The sequence below is a fragment of the Nannospalax galili genome, unplaced genomic scaffold, assembly GCF_000622305.1.
Source record: "Nannospalax galili isolate Female #2095 unplaced genomic scaffold, S.galili_v1.0 scaffold220, whole genome shotgun sequence".
NCBI classification, from domain to species: domain Eukaryota; kingdom Metazoa; phylum Chordata; class Mammalia; order Rodentia; family Spalacidae; genus Nannospalax; species Nannospalax galili.
In genome coordinates, this window is record NW_008347891.1 from 1,387,137 (window position 1) to 1,404,140 (window position 17,004).

Below are 17,004 nucleotides of genomic sequence, written 5' to 3' on the forward strand. Positions count from 1 at the left end.
GGTTGTGGAAGCCTATATAATCTTTACCTAAAACTGTCTCGGGTCGATCGCTCTGACCAGACCTGCGTGTCTTGGAAGGACGGTCGGCCCCAGCTAGCTGGTTTAGTAAAACTCTGCTTGATTTTTGCATCTCTGTACTTGTGCATTTGTTCTCCAGAAGAGACCCACGGAGTCACGGACCCTAACACAAGAAAAATCTCAGACCAGCAAAGAACAACCTTTAATCATAGCACTTGGGAGGCAGAGGCAGGCAGATCTCTGTGGGTTCAAGGCCAGCCTAGTCTGGAATTGTACATACATGCACACATTCACACAGAAAGATGAAGTCCTCCACAAGTGGAGAGGGACCCAGATACTGAAATCCAACATCACCCATGGAGAATCTGTGTTTTAAGACTTTCAGTGGTTTCCTTTCCTCTTATTTTGAATTGGTCAACTTAAAGAAGTAGGTACTGATAGGCTTAATGCTCCAAATGATTAAGTGCCTCTAAGCAGGTCAGATGACAAGGCCCTGTTGGAATTAAAAATAAGGACTTCCTGCCAGAGACCAAGATCAAGAAGAAGCGGGAAGTGCTCCACTTGTAATACTCCTCAGTGGCTTTGCCAGGGTCCCCTTACTTATTAAGGACAGAAGGTGTTACATTCTCTTGTTCAGACAGGGGTCAAGGTTACTGTAATATGTTTATGACCACATACACATACTATTATCTGAGTTATAGATGGAGAAGAGCTTTGTCACCAGTGCTGTTAACTACCCTCTTTTAAATTTATTATAATTGTGTGCATGTATGTGTGGTGTTTGTGTGACTATGGGTGTGCACATGCCATAATGAGTGTGGAAGTCAGAGAACAACTTTCAGGGGAACAGCCTTCTTCCAGAGTGGATTCTGAGAACAGAACTCAGGCTGTCAGGGTTGCATGGAAAGCACCTTTACCAATGAGAGCATCTCACCAGCTCTTTTTAATTAAAAAATTACAGTTCCAGGGGAATCCGAAGCCCTCTTCTGACCTCCACGGCATTGCATGACACAGGTGCACTCACAGACATGCAGGCAATGCACAAATATACATAAAATAAAAATAATAAAATATTTTTAAAAAATTACATTTGTTTATGGGGTGTGTCTGTGTGTGTACGTATGCATGCCACGGTGCATGTATGGAGGTCAGAGAACAACTTGTGGGAATTGGTTCTCCCTTTTCACTATGGGTTCTGGGGATTAAACTCATGTTGTCAGGTTTGGTGGCAAGTGCTTTTAGCAGATGAATTATATCTCCCTGGCTCTTAAACTTTGTGTATGTCTGTATATGTATGCGCATATGTGCATACATGTGGAGGCCAGAGGACAACCTTGTGTGTCATCCTCAGGAGGCTATCTGCCTCCTTTGAGATGGGGCTCTCACTGGCCTGGGGCTCACTGATATAGCAAGGCTGGCCAGCCCTGGGCATCTTCTGCCTCTGCCTCCACAGTATAGATACCATGCCTGGCATTTTGATAAGATAAGCACTTTACCATCTGAGCCATCTCCCCAAGTTCCCTAAGGTGTGTTTTCAGACACAAGTGTTTTCTAAAAGGATGGCACTGTACTAAAGCAGCCACTTCCTAGAATAACACAGTAGCTAGGAGACTGTGAGTCAAAATTTTGGTCAGAAAAAGAAAATGGGGATGGAAGCCAGAGAATTTCCCTTTTATGTGAAAGAAGGGCAGGCGCCTGGGAAGCTGTGTTAGGAAATGTAATGTTTCTGTCTTTTGAAATCACTAGCTTTTCCTAAGTAAGCTTTGTGGCTTCACTGGGACCTCCATGTTGGCTCTGTGAGCTGTCTCCAGACAGTTAACAATCACAGCCAACATTTGCTAAGTGCTTATCCTTAGTGTCCAGATATGCACCGGTGTGCTCCCTCCCTTCCTGTCTCCTTTGTGAACAATGGTTGCTGAAGCTTCACATTGCCGTGATTTTTTTTTTTTTCCTCTTGAAATAGGGTCTCACTATGTACATGAGGCTGGCCTTGAACTCTTGATCTTCCAGTTTCAGCGTTCCAAGTGCTGGAATTATCACTGGAGTGATTTCCAAAATACCAAAGAAGAAGCCTAGTGTGGTAATATGTGCCTGTATTCCCAGCACCCGGGAGGCAGAGGAGGGGGGAATTGTTGCAAGTTCAAGGTCAGCCTGGGTTACACATTGAAACCTTGTCTCAAAAAAACAAACCAAAGCAAAACAAAACAGAACACAAAGAAGAAAGTCCACAGAACAAAATGAGAGACCCACTTAACGAGTTTCAGGCATGCTTACCATGGGACAGGGGTGGCTATAAGAGGCATTCTAGCATGACCCATTCTGGTGACTGGCCTTCTGCCAGCAGCACTCAGCATGGGAAATCCTTCTCCATGATCTCTTCAGCTCATGAGTTCTCCCTCACTGGTGACGGACGAATCAGATACTGGCGCTGACCTTGGTGGCAGACACTGATCTTGAGCACCCAAGAAAGGGGCTGGAGAGATGGCTCAGCGTTAAGAGTACTGGTTGTTCTTCCAGAAGACCAGGGTTTGATTCCCAGCATCCAAATGGCGGCTGACAACCATCCTCATCTCCAGTTCCTGGGACTCTGACACCTTCTTCTGGCCTCTGTGTAACAACACAGGTGCACTTACATACATACAGGCAAAACACTCATACACATAAAATAAAAATTAATTTAAAAAAAGCAACCAAGGAAGAAAAAAGGCACTCCTTCTCAGAAAGCAGTTTTTCCACCTTCAGAAATCCCCACATATGTGTTCTGGGAAGTCTCTGTTTATTTTGTGTGTATATGTACACACATGTGGGACTGGAGTTAGTTTTCTCCTTCTACCCCGTGGGTTCTGGGGATTAAACTCAGCTTGTCAAGCTTGGTGCCTTTACCAGTTAAGCCACCTTGCTAGCCTCAATTTCCTGAAGTCTAGGCAGACAATAGGAACAGTAGGAAGCCACTCTCATTCACTAGAACTAGATGGAGGCTGTATTAGTATGAGTAAGCTTCCATAACAAAAGTACAGACTTCATCGTGTTAGCCACAGCTCTCACTGCTGTGGGGCTAGAGATGTCAGATGAAGCTGTCCTCTGAGCTGCTGTCTTCTGAGGCCACTCTCCTCATCTTACAAGGGCTGCCTTCTTCCCGTCTCTTCAGATGATTACTGCTCTCAATGTAGGTACTCCTGGAGACTGTGTATGTTCTAGTCAACTTTTTTAGGACTCAGGGACACCAGTCAGATCGGATCAGGGTCTCTTAATAACCTTATTTATCTTAGTCAATTCCTTAAAGGCCTTGTTTCTAAATATAGGCACATTTTTGAGGTACTAGATGTGAGGACTTCAATCTACAAATTTTGGAGGGACACAATTTAGGATTTAGTACCTGCTTAGACAAGCCAGTCTTTTTTTCTTATAATTAAAAATGTATTACACTTATTTATTTGTGTGTGTGTGTGAGTGCATACACTGTGCTTGCGAACACAGCATGCATGTGGAACTCAGAGGACAACATTTTGGGAATTAGTTACTTTGCTGTTGCTGTGATAAAAACACCGACCAAGGGAACTTAGAGAGAAGGAGGAGTTTATTTGGCTTATGGCCCAGTGTTAAGAGTCCATAATGGCAAGAGAGGTATGGTGGCAGAGGTGGCCAGAGCAGGAAGTCGAAGGAGGGCATCTTCAGGCAGGCACAGGAAGCAGAGAGACTGGAAATCTGGCAAGCCTCAGGAACTCTCAAAGCCCTCCCCTAGTGATGTGCTTCCTCCAGCATGGCCACACCTCCTAAAGCCTCCCTAAAGGGCACCACCAATTGGAGACAAACTGTCCAAATACTTGGAGCCCATGGGGGACATTCTCATTCAGACCACCACAAGAACCCATTTCTCCTTCCACTGTGTGGGTCTGGGGACCGAGTAGTTCCAGGGGATTGAACTCAGATCATCAGGCTTGGTGGTAAGCACCTTTACTCATAAGTCATATTGCTGGCCCTCATTTTTTTTTTTTTTAAAGAATGAAATTTACATACTTAACTATGGCACTACTGGGGGAAAAATTCCAAACAAATGATAATAATCAAATGTAGTCTCAGAAGCCAGAAGAGCTGGACTTAAAGCTAATTTTCCCAGCAACCAGCACCTCCCTCCCCTCAGAGCCCCTCAGTGGCCTCTCTCCTGTCAGAGGGGTGAGAGCACTGCTGGTCCCCTGTCTCTGCAGCCTGTTGGAAGACCAAATGACAGGACATGTGGCAGCCCTTCACATCTGTTACATGTTGACTGACCATCAGTGGATTTGGGGTACCTGGCCCAGGAGCAGATTGGGTCCTGGTGTAGGACCACCTCATGCAAATCTAGAATCACCGTCATGAGCTGATTATCCTTCCTCCTTCCCTCCCTTGCTTTCTTTCTGAACCATGTGCACAGGGACAGTATTGGCTTCATAGATTTGCTGTGTGGACTAAAGACCCCAGCATCCCCTCAAGCCGCCTCACAGGACGCAGTGAGGAAACATGTCCGCTGCAGTGTTTTGTGACCCCACTGCCCCTCTTCTTCTTCCTTCTGGTCCACTCTTTCCTCCCCCCTGGATTTCATATGAAGTGGGGTGTCTGTTCAGAGATCGGAGGAGTGGGAAACCCTCCCAGCTCAGTGCTCAGTGCCCACAAGGAGACCAAGGCAACAGGTGCCCTTGGAGAAAGGAATCTGTATCATTCTTTGCCAACTCCCTGATGGGCCCTGCTGCCGAATCACACCCACTGCATGTATATGCCACTTTTTTTTATCCATTCTTTGGTTGATGGGCACCGAGACTGAGAGTGCTGGTGGCTCTGCAACAGGACAGGCACTCTGAGTCACATCTCCAGGACGCTAATTATAGGGGTCCATGCTTCCTCCCCATCTGGAGCCATAACCTGGGTGCTGTGAATAGTGCTGCAGTGAACACAATGTGGAAGTATACCTGTGGTACACTGACTCAGAGACCTTCGGAGATCTATCATCTACCTATCATCTATCTATCCATCTATCTATCATCTCTCTATCATTATCTATCTGTCTGTCTATCTATCTATCTATCTATCTATCTATCTATCATCTATCTATCTATTATCTATCTATCATCTATCTTGGAGATCTATCTATCTATCTATCTTCTATCTATCATCTATCATTATCTATCTATCTATCTATCTATCAATCATCTATCTATCTATCTATCAATCATCTATCTATCATCTATTTATCTATCTGCCTATGTCTATCTATCTGAGATAGCAGCTTGTGTGGCCCAGCCTGGCCTCAAAGTTAAGGATGACCTTGAACTTCTGATTCTCTTGCCTCCAGTTCCCAAGTGTGGCATGTATAGGCATGTACCATCACACCAGTTTTAAGCCTTGCTGGGGATGGACCTCAGAACTTTGTTGTCTGTTCCAAGACCAAGCACTCTACCAGTTGAGCTGCCTTTCCAGTTGTAGAGTTCTTCGTGTACTCTAGAAAACACCCCTCCTGGGGGGTGGGAGTCTGGCGGAACTTTTGCAGAGTATTGCTGGCGGGTACTGATTTTGTCAGGGCATTTGTAGGAATAATACCCCTTTGCTGAGGTCTCTTGGCTCCAGTGTCTTATTTCAAAGCTGAGACTAAAGTAATAATTTGTACTAGAAGAAAGCAGGTGTTCCCTATTTTAAAATTTCAGAAATAGAATAGGGCTCTAAGAGCTGTCTCTAAGTGGAGTTAATAGATAGAGATGAAACTGATTATATGGGCCTGATTGTCAGGGTACCTCTGAGAAGCCTGGGAGATTCTTTCTGGATGTATGATCCTAAAGAAATTACCAATCTTCCTGAGGGCTCTTTCAAAAGGCAGTAAAGCCTGCTTGCCCTCTGCAGACTTCCAGCCCTCTTGGAGATTTCACATGCACACAAAGTGTTCTAAGCCCGTTGTTGCAGAGGTGGTGTCCACACAACCAGTTACTGCCTGTCTGCAGAGGGGGTGCATATCAACCCTGCACAGAACGGCGAGGGCATCCCACCTCCACCTCAGGCACGGGCACAGGCACGGGCACGGGCACATGCTGTTTGCTTTTACTTATGCATGCTCCTTGTTGCTTAGGAAATGGCTTTAACTCTTGGATGGTTGTTCATTATCTCCTAAGCAGCAGGTGTGAGTCTACCATGGCACACGTGTCGTTTCAGCTTGCCTGGAAACTGCCTTGTGCTTCTCCCCTCCTTTGCTCACCGGGTCCCTGCTTCAGAGTTTTCATCCTTGAAAGGACTGATTCAAGTCTCCCGTCCCCAGGGGAGCCTCTGTGACTGCAGCAGACCATGGTGGATGGGGTGATTTCTGCATAGCCTTCCTGCTATTCATTTAGTAAACTAGAAAAGTTAGGCAGGATGTTTTTGATGCTCATTATTTGATTAAATCAGCTTCTGCCCCATCCACTGAACAATTGTTTCTGTTTTACCGTCTGCCCCCTCTGTTCGAGATTACACGTTGTGTTTCAGGGCTCAGTGAAGTCTGGTTGAGAACAATGACAAAACAGCCTGTCATGTTGATTCATGTGCTAAACACATTACACAAGTGAAGAAACCAGTTCCCGCTAGGTCTCAGCAACAATAGTTCCCTGAAGCCATTTCAGATCCAGGAGGAGGGGATTGGGCACTCAACCTTTAAGGCAGCTGCAACAGCAGAATTCAGACGGAAAAATAAGTTTTTAGAATTTTATTCTACATGGAGCACGGTCACAGGGCTTTAAGACTGGGAACACAGCTGGCTAAAGCTCTGATGAGGGCTTGCAGCAGGATCCATAGGGAATGGAGTGGGTGTGTATGATGGGGGTACCCCAGGCAGGTGTCCCAGAAGGGACAACAGCGATTCTGGGCAATGAGGTGTGGCAAGCGGGGCCAAACACTAAGATGGTAGCCTATCAGTTGCAAACACCTGACTGTGGTGAGCCCAGGTGTGTGTGTGTGTGTGTGTGTGTGTGCGCGCGCACGCGCGTATTGTTGGAAGGCTCCAGATAACAGAGGGGCCTTGACCACTGTGGACTCTGCCAGCAAAAGCTTCCTTGTGTCTGGGGCTCAGAGGCTGCTGTGGGGTCTGGGAGGCAGTCTGACAAGAGAAAGTGGTTCTGTCCTTGATAGCTAGAGATGGTGATCATTTCACTGAGGCAAGGGTCAGGGACAGTGAAATCATACAGGAGGTTCTGGGTCAGGGTAGGACAGATATTGTGGACCCAGCTTCAGAGTTGGCCCTCAAAGATGTGAGGATGACTCTGTGGATGGAGAGAGAAAGGATGGGAGCTTGGTGACACTGCATGGTTGTGATGTCAAGCAACAAGGATCAGAGAATGAAAGAGACTTCAGTATCCAAAGTCACACTGATGTTAGCAGCAGGTGCAGGTATAGGGTCTGGTTCAGGTGGGCCCCCCAGTCCAGGGGCAGACTGCTGTTCTAACTTACCAGGGTTCTATAGAGACTCCCTTTGGCCCTCCATTTCTGTGATGGTATCCAAAAGACAGTTATGAGGGTCTCTGGGAGCAGACAATTAAGAAAAAAGCTATTTATTTATTTATTTACTTACTTACTTACTTACTTAAGACAGGGCCTTTCTGTGTAGTGCAGGCTGGCTTTGAACTTAGGTTCCTCTGCCTCAGCTTTGTAAATGCTGGAATTACAGCCGTGCATTACCACACCCAACCTATAATTATTTGATAAGAGCAGATATGCACTTTCCCATTTAATACTGAAGGAGGCTTGTACAGGATTTTTTTTCTTTTTTTTTTTTTTTTTTTTTTTTTTTTTTTGGTCTTTTTGAGACAGGGTCTCCCTGTAGCCCCAGCTGTCCTGGAACTCACTGTGTAGACCAGGCTGGCCTTGAACTCACAGAAATCTGCTAGCCTCTGCCTCCCGAGTGCTGGGACTAAAGGTGTACCACGCCCGACCCCTTGTATAGGATTTTGATTGAAAAGTCTGTGTTTAAAGAAAGGTTCAGGGCCAGGAAAGATGGCTCAGCAGTTAAGGGCACTGGCTGCTCTTGCAGAGGATGCAGGCTTGGTTCCCATCACTCACACAGCGACTCACAGCACTTTGGAACGCCTGTTCTAGGGGATCCCATGCCTTCTCTGGCCTTCTTGGGCACAGGGCATACTCATGGTGCATATACATCCACACAGACAAAACACTCATACAAATGAAGAAAGCTAGATGGCTTGGGATTTAGCTCAGTTGGTAGAATGCCTGAGGCCCTGGGTTTGCTTCCCAGTACCACATAAGTTTGTGTGGTGTTGTACACTTGGAATTCTAGCACTCAAGAGGTGGAGGCAGGAGGATGAGGAATTCAGGGCCATCCTCAGCTACATAGTGCCGTTAGGGCTAGCCTCATTACATGAGACTCTGTTTCAGGAAAAAAAGAAAAGAAAAAGAAAAAGAAAATGAGCAATCAATGAATTTCACAATGGCACTCTAATTTCCTCTCTGTAGAACTGGAGAGCAGAGACAAGAAATGCCTGGAATTCAAAATCATGGCAGAAAATCCACCAGAACAGGGACATTCTCCACAAGGGTGACAACATAATCCTGAGGGAACAAGAACAATCTAGAGGAAGGGATCTCATAAGGAGCTATGGCCTGACAGGTGTGTGGGTAGCTGGGTGGTCAAATTACCATCCTATGTGCCCTTTAGGAAATCAGTACCTTCAGGACTTGTGTTGTTCACTTTTCAGTCTAGAGGATGGAATAATGAAAGGAACAGAAACCTATACAGGTAGTTCAGATGATTCAGGAATATGTTATATTTTAGACTCCAAGGACAGAAAATGTAGGGCATTTTGGTGGAATCACAAATTGAGAAGTGAAGGTTGTTGACTGACTGAGCTTTGTGGTCTCCCAGGGTCTTCGTACCCTCCCTTACCCCTTCTTCTTTCCTGCCTCTCCTAGCTCTGTTTTCCCACTCATAACACTGCTTGACAGGCAGGTCAATTACATGACATCATTCTTGGACAACATTCTTTATGCACTTTGGGTCCTATTTATACGAGATAGACTTAGACTAACACCATAGTCTATAAGATGATTTTCTAGGAGGCCAACGCCAATCAACTTTGATAGGAGAGGAAGTGATGCTTCAGGTCATGGGGGTGGGATGAGTGAGGAAGCAAGGATATATCACCTTGGAAGTGGTACCCATAGGTAGGTACCACTGTTGCTGTCTCCACCGCGGGCTTTCCTAGCATTGATACTGTAACTGGGGTTGGGGTTCCCCAGGATGCCACACAGTGTACACTCCTTGTGTATGCTTGAGAAGGTTTCATGAGGCTACTGTGTTTGCCTGATCTTTTCAAAGTCACTTTCCTGCAGTAATTCTGAAATCCTAGTATCTTCCCAGGTGTGCGGTCAGTGGGTGTATTTGTTATTTTTCTCATGACTGGCAAAATACCTGACAAAAGCCATTTAAGGAGGAAGAAAGGATTTATTCTGGCTCCCAGTTTGAGGGCACAGTCCATCATGATGGGAAAGTCAAGGCTGCAGGCAGGAGTGTCAGGAAATAGTGAGAGATGAACACTGGTGCTCACCTCTTTTTCCTTAGCACTTCATTCATTTATTCATTCATTCATTCATTCTTCATTTTTTACCATGTGGATTCTGGTGATTGAACTGAAGTCATCAGACTTGGTTGTCAATCAGCTTTGACAGGAGAGGAGGTGATGTTTCAGGTCTTGTGGGGGGTAAGGCAACAAGGACGGCCTTACCTGATGAACTATTTTTCCAGCCCTCTGTTTTTCTTTTTATTCAGTCCAGGACCTCAGCTCATGAAATCATTGCCACTTAATTAACCTAATCTAGAAAATCCTTCATAGATATGCCCAGAGATTTGTTCCAAGGTGACTCTTAAGTCTTACCAATTTGATGATCACGATTAACCATCACAGTGGGTTTCCTTTTTAAAAAATATTTATTTTTCTTTTATGTGTACAAGTGTATTGCCTGCATGTATATAAGTGAAACTGTGTCATGCAATGCTTGCGGAGGTCAGAAGAAGGCGTCAAATTCCCCTGGATCTGGAGTTAAGGATGGTTGTTAGCTGCCTTGTGGGTGCTGGGACTTGAACCCCAGTCCTCTGCAAGGGCAGCCAGTGCTCTTAATGGTTGAGCCATTTCTCCAGCCTCCCACAGTGGATTTCTTACCAGAAGCAACATGTGAAGATTAAGGATGGAGCTGAACTTGAACTTGTTTTTCCCCAAAGAGGCTTGAAAACTCATGTTTTGAATAAATTATGGGTGTGGCCTGAGGAAGGGTAGGGGGTAGGGGAGTGGGAGGTAGTTGAGACTGACAGTGAGAGAAACAGGGTTTCAGAGACAGTTTCATCAGCACAGGGTGAGGGGACCAGAGCGATCCCTCAGCACAGTTCGGGGAGTCTGGTGGTTCTAATAGATAGTTAGGGGCGTTAGCATCCTCTGAGCTTGGGCCCACTCTTAAGAGTCAGTCTGTTTGTTCAGGTGATTATGATGTTGGCGTAATAATACTGCCAGAGGCAAAGCCTGGTCAAATGACACTGGACAAATGAGAACTTGGAGAATATGTTAATTTGGCCTCACGATAGCATAAGCTTCCTTGTGGTGGTTGAGGTGGTTGTTCTGGAGCATGGATCCCAAATCCAAATTCTGGAATCACTACACAGTAACCATAAACCTTGAACATGTGGCTGAACGTATCAGTCAGCTTTCTATTACTATAACAAATACTTGAGCTAATCAGTGTATGAAGAGAAAAGATTGATTTTGGCTCAGTGTCCATGACTGTTGACCCCATTGCTTTTGGGCCTGTGGCAAAGCAACATATCATGGACCAAGTGTGTGGTAGAGTAAAATCATTTACCACGTGGCCATGGAGCACAAAGTAAGACAAGGGCAGAAGGTCCCACAAAGACACATCCGAGGAGACTTAAATGTCTCCCTCTTGGGCTCTCTGTCTTTCTCTCTGTCTGTCTCTCTGTCTGTCTCTCTCTCTCTCTCTCTCTCTCTCTCTCTCTCTCTCTCTCTCTCTCTCTCTCTTTCTCTCTCTCTCTCTGGCCTTATATATTGGAGGCTGGCTTCAAACTCACTATGTAGCCAAGGATGACCTTGGAGAGCACTGGGATTACAGGCTTGTATCATCATACCTGTTTGTGCCAGCTGGGGGTAGAACAGGGCTTGATGCATGCTAGGCAAGCCCTTTACCAACTGAGCCACATCCCCAGCCCTAGGCCTTCTATCTTACTCGTTCCCTCGCTTCCCAATAGGGCCATCCTGGCAACTAAGCCTTTAGCACATGGGCCTGTGGGGAGCAATTCAAGCCCTTTCTTAAGCCTAGTTTCCTCCATGAAGAGTGACATTAAAACCACTTTGTGAGAAAGTAAACATACATGGTAGGAGAGTAGTTTCCAGTGTCTAGAAAGTGCCCAGTTCCTAGGAAGTGCCTGTGGCTGCAGTCCATCACTGTTGATTCCCCTTTCATGCCTTATGCAAGGAAAGGAATTAAAGCTCTGGGTTAATGACATTCCCCCATCTTCCTCACAGCTCTTGTTTTAATCCCTTCTTTGGACCTTCACATGTACTGCCTGAATGAGTGATTAGCAGTTAGTCATTTGTGATTGTAACATATTTTATGTTCCTGATTGGAAAAGCTCTCCCGTCAAAGATAGTGATCCTTGACCGGAATTTGGGTGGTTTTCTGAGTACTGAGAATACATCTTTCAGCTTTCTCTTGTATGACTTGCCTAGGTACCCTGCTCCTAACTAAGAGAAGATCTTGATGATTTCTGCAACTTTCTTGATTCTGGTCAATATTATCTATATCCGTCATCCCCATCTCAAAGAAGGCCCCTCTATTCCTTGAGCCTGAACACAGATCAGAGCTGGAGAGCACATAAGGAGTTTCAGCCAGATTCACCCGTTCTTGTCTTTCTCTCTCTCCAGCCCAGAAGACCATGAACTTGTCCTCTGAGCACTGCAACATATCAGACTGGCTGAGGCTGGAGGCAAGAGTGAAGGCCTCTGTGTATGTGGTGACTTTCTCCTTTGCCACATCCATCACTGTCATCATTGTCACCATAGTATCACAGAATCAGAAGCTGAGGAAGGATCTGCGGCTGGTCCTCCTGTGCCATCACCTGCTGTGTATCTCCTCCTACTGTGGCCTGGGGGTTGTCTTCCAAGGAATGCGGGCCTTGATGGGCAACAGCCCCCTGCTGCTGTGCTGGCTGGTGTTTGGGGCACAGCTAAGCGTGGGAGAAGGGATCCTTCTCACTCTGGCCTTGATGGCTGTCAACACTTACCTGGCCATCTGCTGTCCCCTGAAATCTCCATCCCTTATAGATTCGGCTAAGTACAGGATCATGGCTGGGACTTGGGTCACCATTCTATTCAAGAATGTTGGCTTATTTCTCATAGAGGGCACTGACCCCACACGGGCTGCTATTTTTGAATCTGTGCCCCTTTGTCCTGTGATTTTGAACGGCATGCCTGCCCGAGTCATTGGCATGCTTTTCCTTTCCCTTCTTTTGTGTGTCATTCTGGTGAGTTACTGTCTGATATACCAAGAAGGGAAGCGGGCTGGCCATTTTAATAGGTCAAATGTTAAGGCAAGGAGAACTGTCCTCATTCATCTATTACAGATAAGCTTACATGTGACTCCCACCCTACTATTCATAGGATTGGGAAAGAGGTGCGGGGTGTTTTTCTTTGCTGTAAATCTTGTGCTTTTTGGTGTCTTTGCATTTGCGCAGTGTTTTAACCCTCTGGTCTACGGGCTCTGGAACAGAGAACTACAGAGCAAATTGTACCCTTGGCTGCGCTGTCATGGGAGTTGTGGTCACGAGAGACGCAGCAGAGAGCTGGTTTAAACAAAAAATCAGCAAGGGTTCAGAGTTTGCCTAAAACTGCCCTGATTTTGAAACACTGCAGGTGTTTCTGTCATACTTCTTGAACTGGTCTCAGTAAATTCTAAACCTTTAATTCTAAGCCCAGAAGAGCATATTTTTTGGCTTGCCCTACTGCATTTGAGTATGATAGCAGAAAGGAATCATATGATTATAAAATCACTGGAAGGGTTGGAGGAACAGGGTCAGGGACCCCACTGGTTGATGTCAAGGTCTGGAGGTAAAGCACTGTGGGGTCTGAGCACTCACATACACATAGGGGGCTTGGCCTGACAGAAGAAACAGCATCAAAATGACTTCTATCTCCTTCCATCTTCTATATGTTCCACTATCTCTCTAAACAGTGGAACCCAACTTGCTTCGGAAGCCCTAAGTACAAATGAGTCTGGGAAATGTAGTTCTTAGCTTTACAGCTTTGGCAGTGCAGGAAGATGCCTCAGAAGGGGGGGTGAAAGAGACAACCCTTGGGACCCTCCCTCCCCACACTTAGTTTTATTTCCAGATTATAAAGATAACAGAAACAACAGGAACTACTGGGCAACCATAACACTAAGTAAGCCAATTTACCCAGAGTGTATGTGTAGGTCAGAAGACAACTTCCAGCAATTAGTTCTCCACTTCTATCTTTATGTGGGTTCCAGGGATGGAACTCAGGTCATTTGGTTTGCATGGCAAATGTTTTATCTGCTGAACCATCTTGTCAGCCCAACTTTTTCATTTTTGAGAGCTGGACCAATTGCTTGAGAAAGTCAGGCCTTGACTGTTTGCTTTGGGTATGGACACCTGTCTATGGAAGAGAGCCTCTTTCTCATCCATTTCTTTACAGTCCTCAGGCTGCCCTCACCTTCAGACTCTAGGGGCTTCTGTGAGAAGTCTGTACTCCACACTGGGTTTCAGGTTCCTCCTCTTCTTCCTTTCCTCCCCCTAGGCATCCCCAACAACGATATTTAATGAACACGAGTTTCCTCCCTATCTCCCTCCTCAGTCCTCCACTGTATGTCAATAACTTGCAATGTTTTTTGTGTGTGATTTCCTCGAGATGATCTGCAAAGGATAAACTGTTGGTAATTCTCATTTGTAAAATAATTTTGGTCTTGATAACCTGGATTTGGATTGGAAAGTTGCTTAAATTGGTGTTTACAGTGACAGCTTGTGTTATGAACAAGTGACATGAGCCAAAATCAACTTTAACTTGTGAAATCTTGGGGCTGGAAAGATGGCTCAGAAGTTAAGACTACTCTTGCAGAGGACCAAGGTTCAGCTCCCAGCACCCACATGGTGGCTGATAACCATCCATAACTTCAGTTTCAGGGTACCCAACGCTGTCTTCTGACTTCCTCAGGTATTGCATGACACCCATACACTTATACACATGTAGACAATACACTCATATACATAAAATAAATAAAGTATTTAAAAAAACCTAAAATGATGTGAAATTCTTTGCATCCCAAGTCTAAGCTCAGGTGAGAGATAGAAGGAAAAGGAAGGGAGGTGTGGTGGTTAGAGTTGCTCGCATTTAGTTGAGAATGCTCATGAAATGCATCCTTCCCATTTGAAATGGTATAGTGATACGGGCTTAGAGTCAGAATGTGTGGGGTTTATGGCAAATGGTCAAAGAAAATGGACTTTGAGCCTTAAGAAATTAAGTCACTTAAGGAGAAAACGTGAATTACCTCAAAATTCCAAACCTTTTATGCACATTTCCTCTATTGTACCTCCAACTGTATCATGACTGTATAGACCTGTTTCTGGCCTCTGTGCAGCTATGCCGTATGAGCACATGCTGACAAACTTAAGATCAGATGGGCAAAATTTCTAAAAGCAAGAATAGAGAAAGGTCACAATTTTTTTCACCATAAGAAAATATTGAGGCTGGGCGTGGTGGCTCATGCCTTTAATCCCAGCACTTGGGAGGCAGAGGCAGGTGGATCTTTGTGAGTTCAAGGCCAGCCTGGTCTACACAGTGAGTTCCAGCTGGGGCTACAAGGAGACCCTGTCTCAAAAAGACACACACACACACACACACACACACACACACATCCAATGAATTCTGGATGTTTAGAAGTTTTAGAAGTTCAAGCTACACTTATGAATTTCAAGCATTTTGTAAAAAGATTTATTTATTTTTACATATATGTGTGTCTGCCTTATTGAGTGCATGTGTTCAGGAGCCTATGGATACAAGAAGAGGGCAACAGGAGCCCATGGAGGTCAGAAGAGGGTGTCAGATCCCTTGGAACTGGATAGTGGTGAGTTATCATGTGGGCTCTGGGAACCAAACCCAGGTCCTCTGCAAGAGCAATAAGCATGCTTAACAGCTGACCCATCTCTCCAGCTCCTTCCAGCATTTTTCTTTCTCTGAGAAGATCAAAGGCCATATGACAGAGAGAAGATGGCACATCTTCTACTGGTAGAACAGGAGGACAGGAGCCAGAACATACTTAAGGTCCAAGAGGACTGTGGGGTGGATCTTGGCTCAGGAATGTTGGAAAAGCTTGTCCCCCAAAGTCTTCATTCTCAAAGCTAAAAGAGGATGGAGGTTGCCATGGAGGTGCCACTGGCAGCAGAGGAAAAAAATGGGGTGAAAAACACTAGCCAGAAGAAAGGGCTGCCCAAGGGTCGTGAGGCACGAACTCTGACTGAAGCTGTACAAAGAGCTATAAAAGAGTAAGTCATTGGAGTTGGAGAGACGGCTCAGTGGTTAAGAGCACTGGCTGCTCTTCCAGAGGAACTGGGTTTGGTACCCAGTACCCAGATGGCAGCTAACAACTATCAGTAACTCCAGTTCCAGGGGATCCCATGCTCTCTTCTGACCTCCACAGGCATTGCATGACATGGGTGCACTTGCATATATGCAGGCAAAACATTCATACACATAACAAAAATAAATACATTTAAAAAGAGAGAGGCTGGAGAGATGGCTCAGCAATTAAGAGCACTGGTTACTCTTGCAGAAGACCTGGGATCTAATTCCAGCACCCACATTGTGGCTAATGACAGTCTGTAACTCCAGTTCCAAGGGGTCAGACGCTCCCTTCTGGCCTCCTCAGTCGCTATATGACACGGGTGCACTTACACACATGCAGGCAATACACTCATATACATAAAATAAAAATAATAGATTGTGCTGGATAGGTTTAGGGATCCTCAACTGGGGAATTGCCTCCATTGGACTGGCCTGTGGCCATGTCTGTGGGACATCTTCTTGATTATTGAGTGATGTGGGAGGGCCCAGCCCACTGTGGGCGGTACCACCCCTGGGCAGGTGGTCCTGTATTGTATAAGAAGGCAAGCTGAGCATGGACCAGGGGAGTAAGTCAGTAAACAGTGTTCCTCTATGGCCTGTGCTCCAGCTCCTGCCTCCAGGTTCCTGCCTTGAGTTCCTACCTTGGGCTCCCTGCTGAACTGTGACCTGGGAGATGTAAGCCAAATCAACCCTTTCCTCCCCAAGTTGGTACCGGTCAGAGTATTTTGTCACAGCAATGGAGAAACAAATCAGAACATAATAAAACATTAACTAAAGAAATCAACTAGGGAAATATGTGTGATAAAGTGGAAATGAGGACTAATGGGAAGGAAGGGAACCAGCCAGAGGGGAGGGAGGGAGGGGCCTGCAGGAAGAGCAAGCGGGGAACAGGACAAATCATAGTGACATGTATGTATAAAGACACCATGACAAAGCCCATTACTTTGTATGCTAACGTAAAAATCAATAAAAAAGAAACCAATTAGCAACCTGAATATCATCGGCAACCTTCATAAGGTAACCCCTGTAGTATGATGTACCCATATAATGTATTCATGGGCTGGGAATATAGATCATTAGTAGAGTGCTTGCCTTGCATACCTCAGTTCAATTCCCAGCATTACAGTAAAAATAAGAACACAATTCTAAGTTTCTGGGGCTTAGGAAGAAGACATTCTGGGGAGTAGGGGATATCATCCTACCTCTCATGTTTACTAAACTGAGATTATTCTTTGGAGCTGAAATGGTCAAAGGACTTTGTACGATTTAAGAGTTGACTAGACAAAAATGAGATCACCTTGTATCCACAAGTGTGGCTACCATCAAAAACAAACACAAAACT

General features: G+C 45.4%; 1 protein-coding gene across 1 annotated transcript in view; it reads left to right on the forward strand.

Annotated features, from left to right (window-relative positions):
- The window catches only part of LOC103743230, a 26,794-nt gene extending 12,613 nt beyond the window's left edge, over nt 1-14,181 (forward strand). Inside the window, exon 2 of the mRNA XM_008844471.3 lies at nt 11,952-14,181. Coding sequence (XP_008842693.1) covers nt 11,963-12,877 — 915 coding nt within the window. The 5' untranslated portion in view covers nt 11,952-11,962 and the 3' untranslated portion in view covers nt 12,878-14,181. The remainder of the gene's footprint in view (nt 1-11,951) is intronic.
- Nucleotides 14,182-17,004: the final 2,823 nt, after the last annotated feature.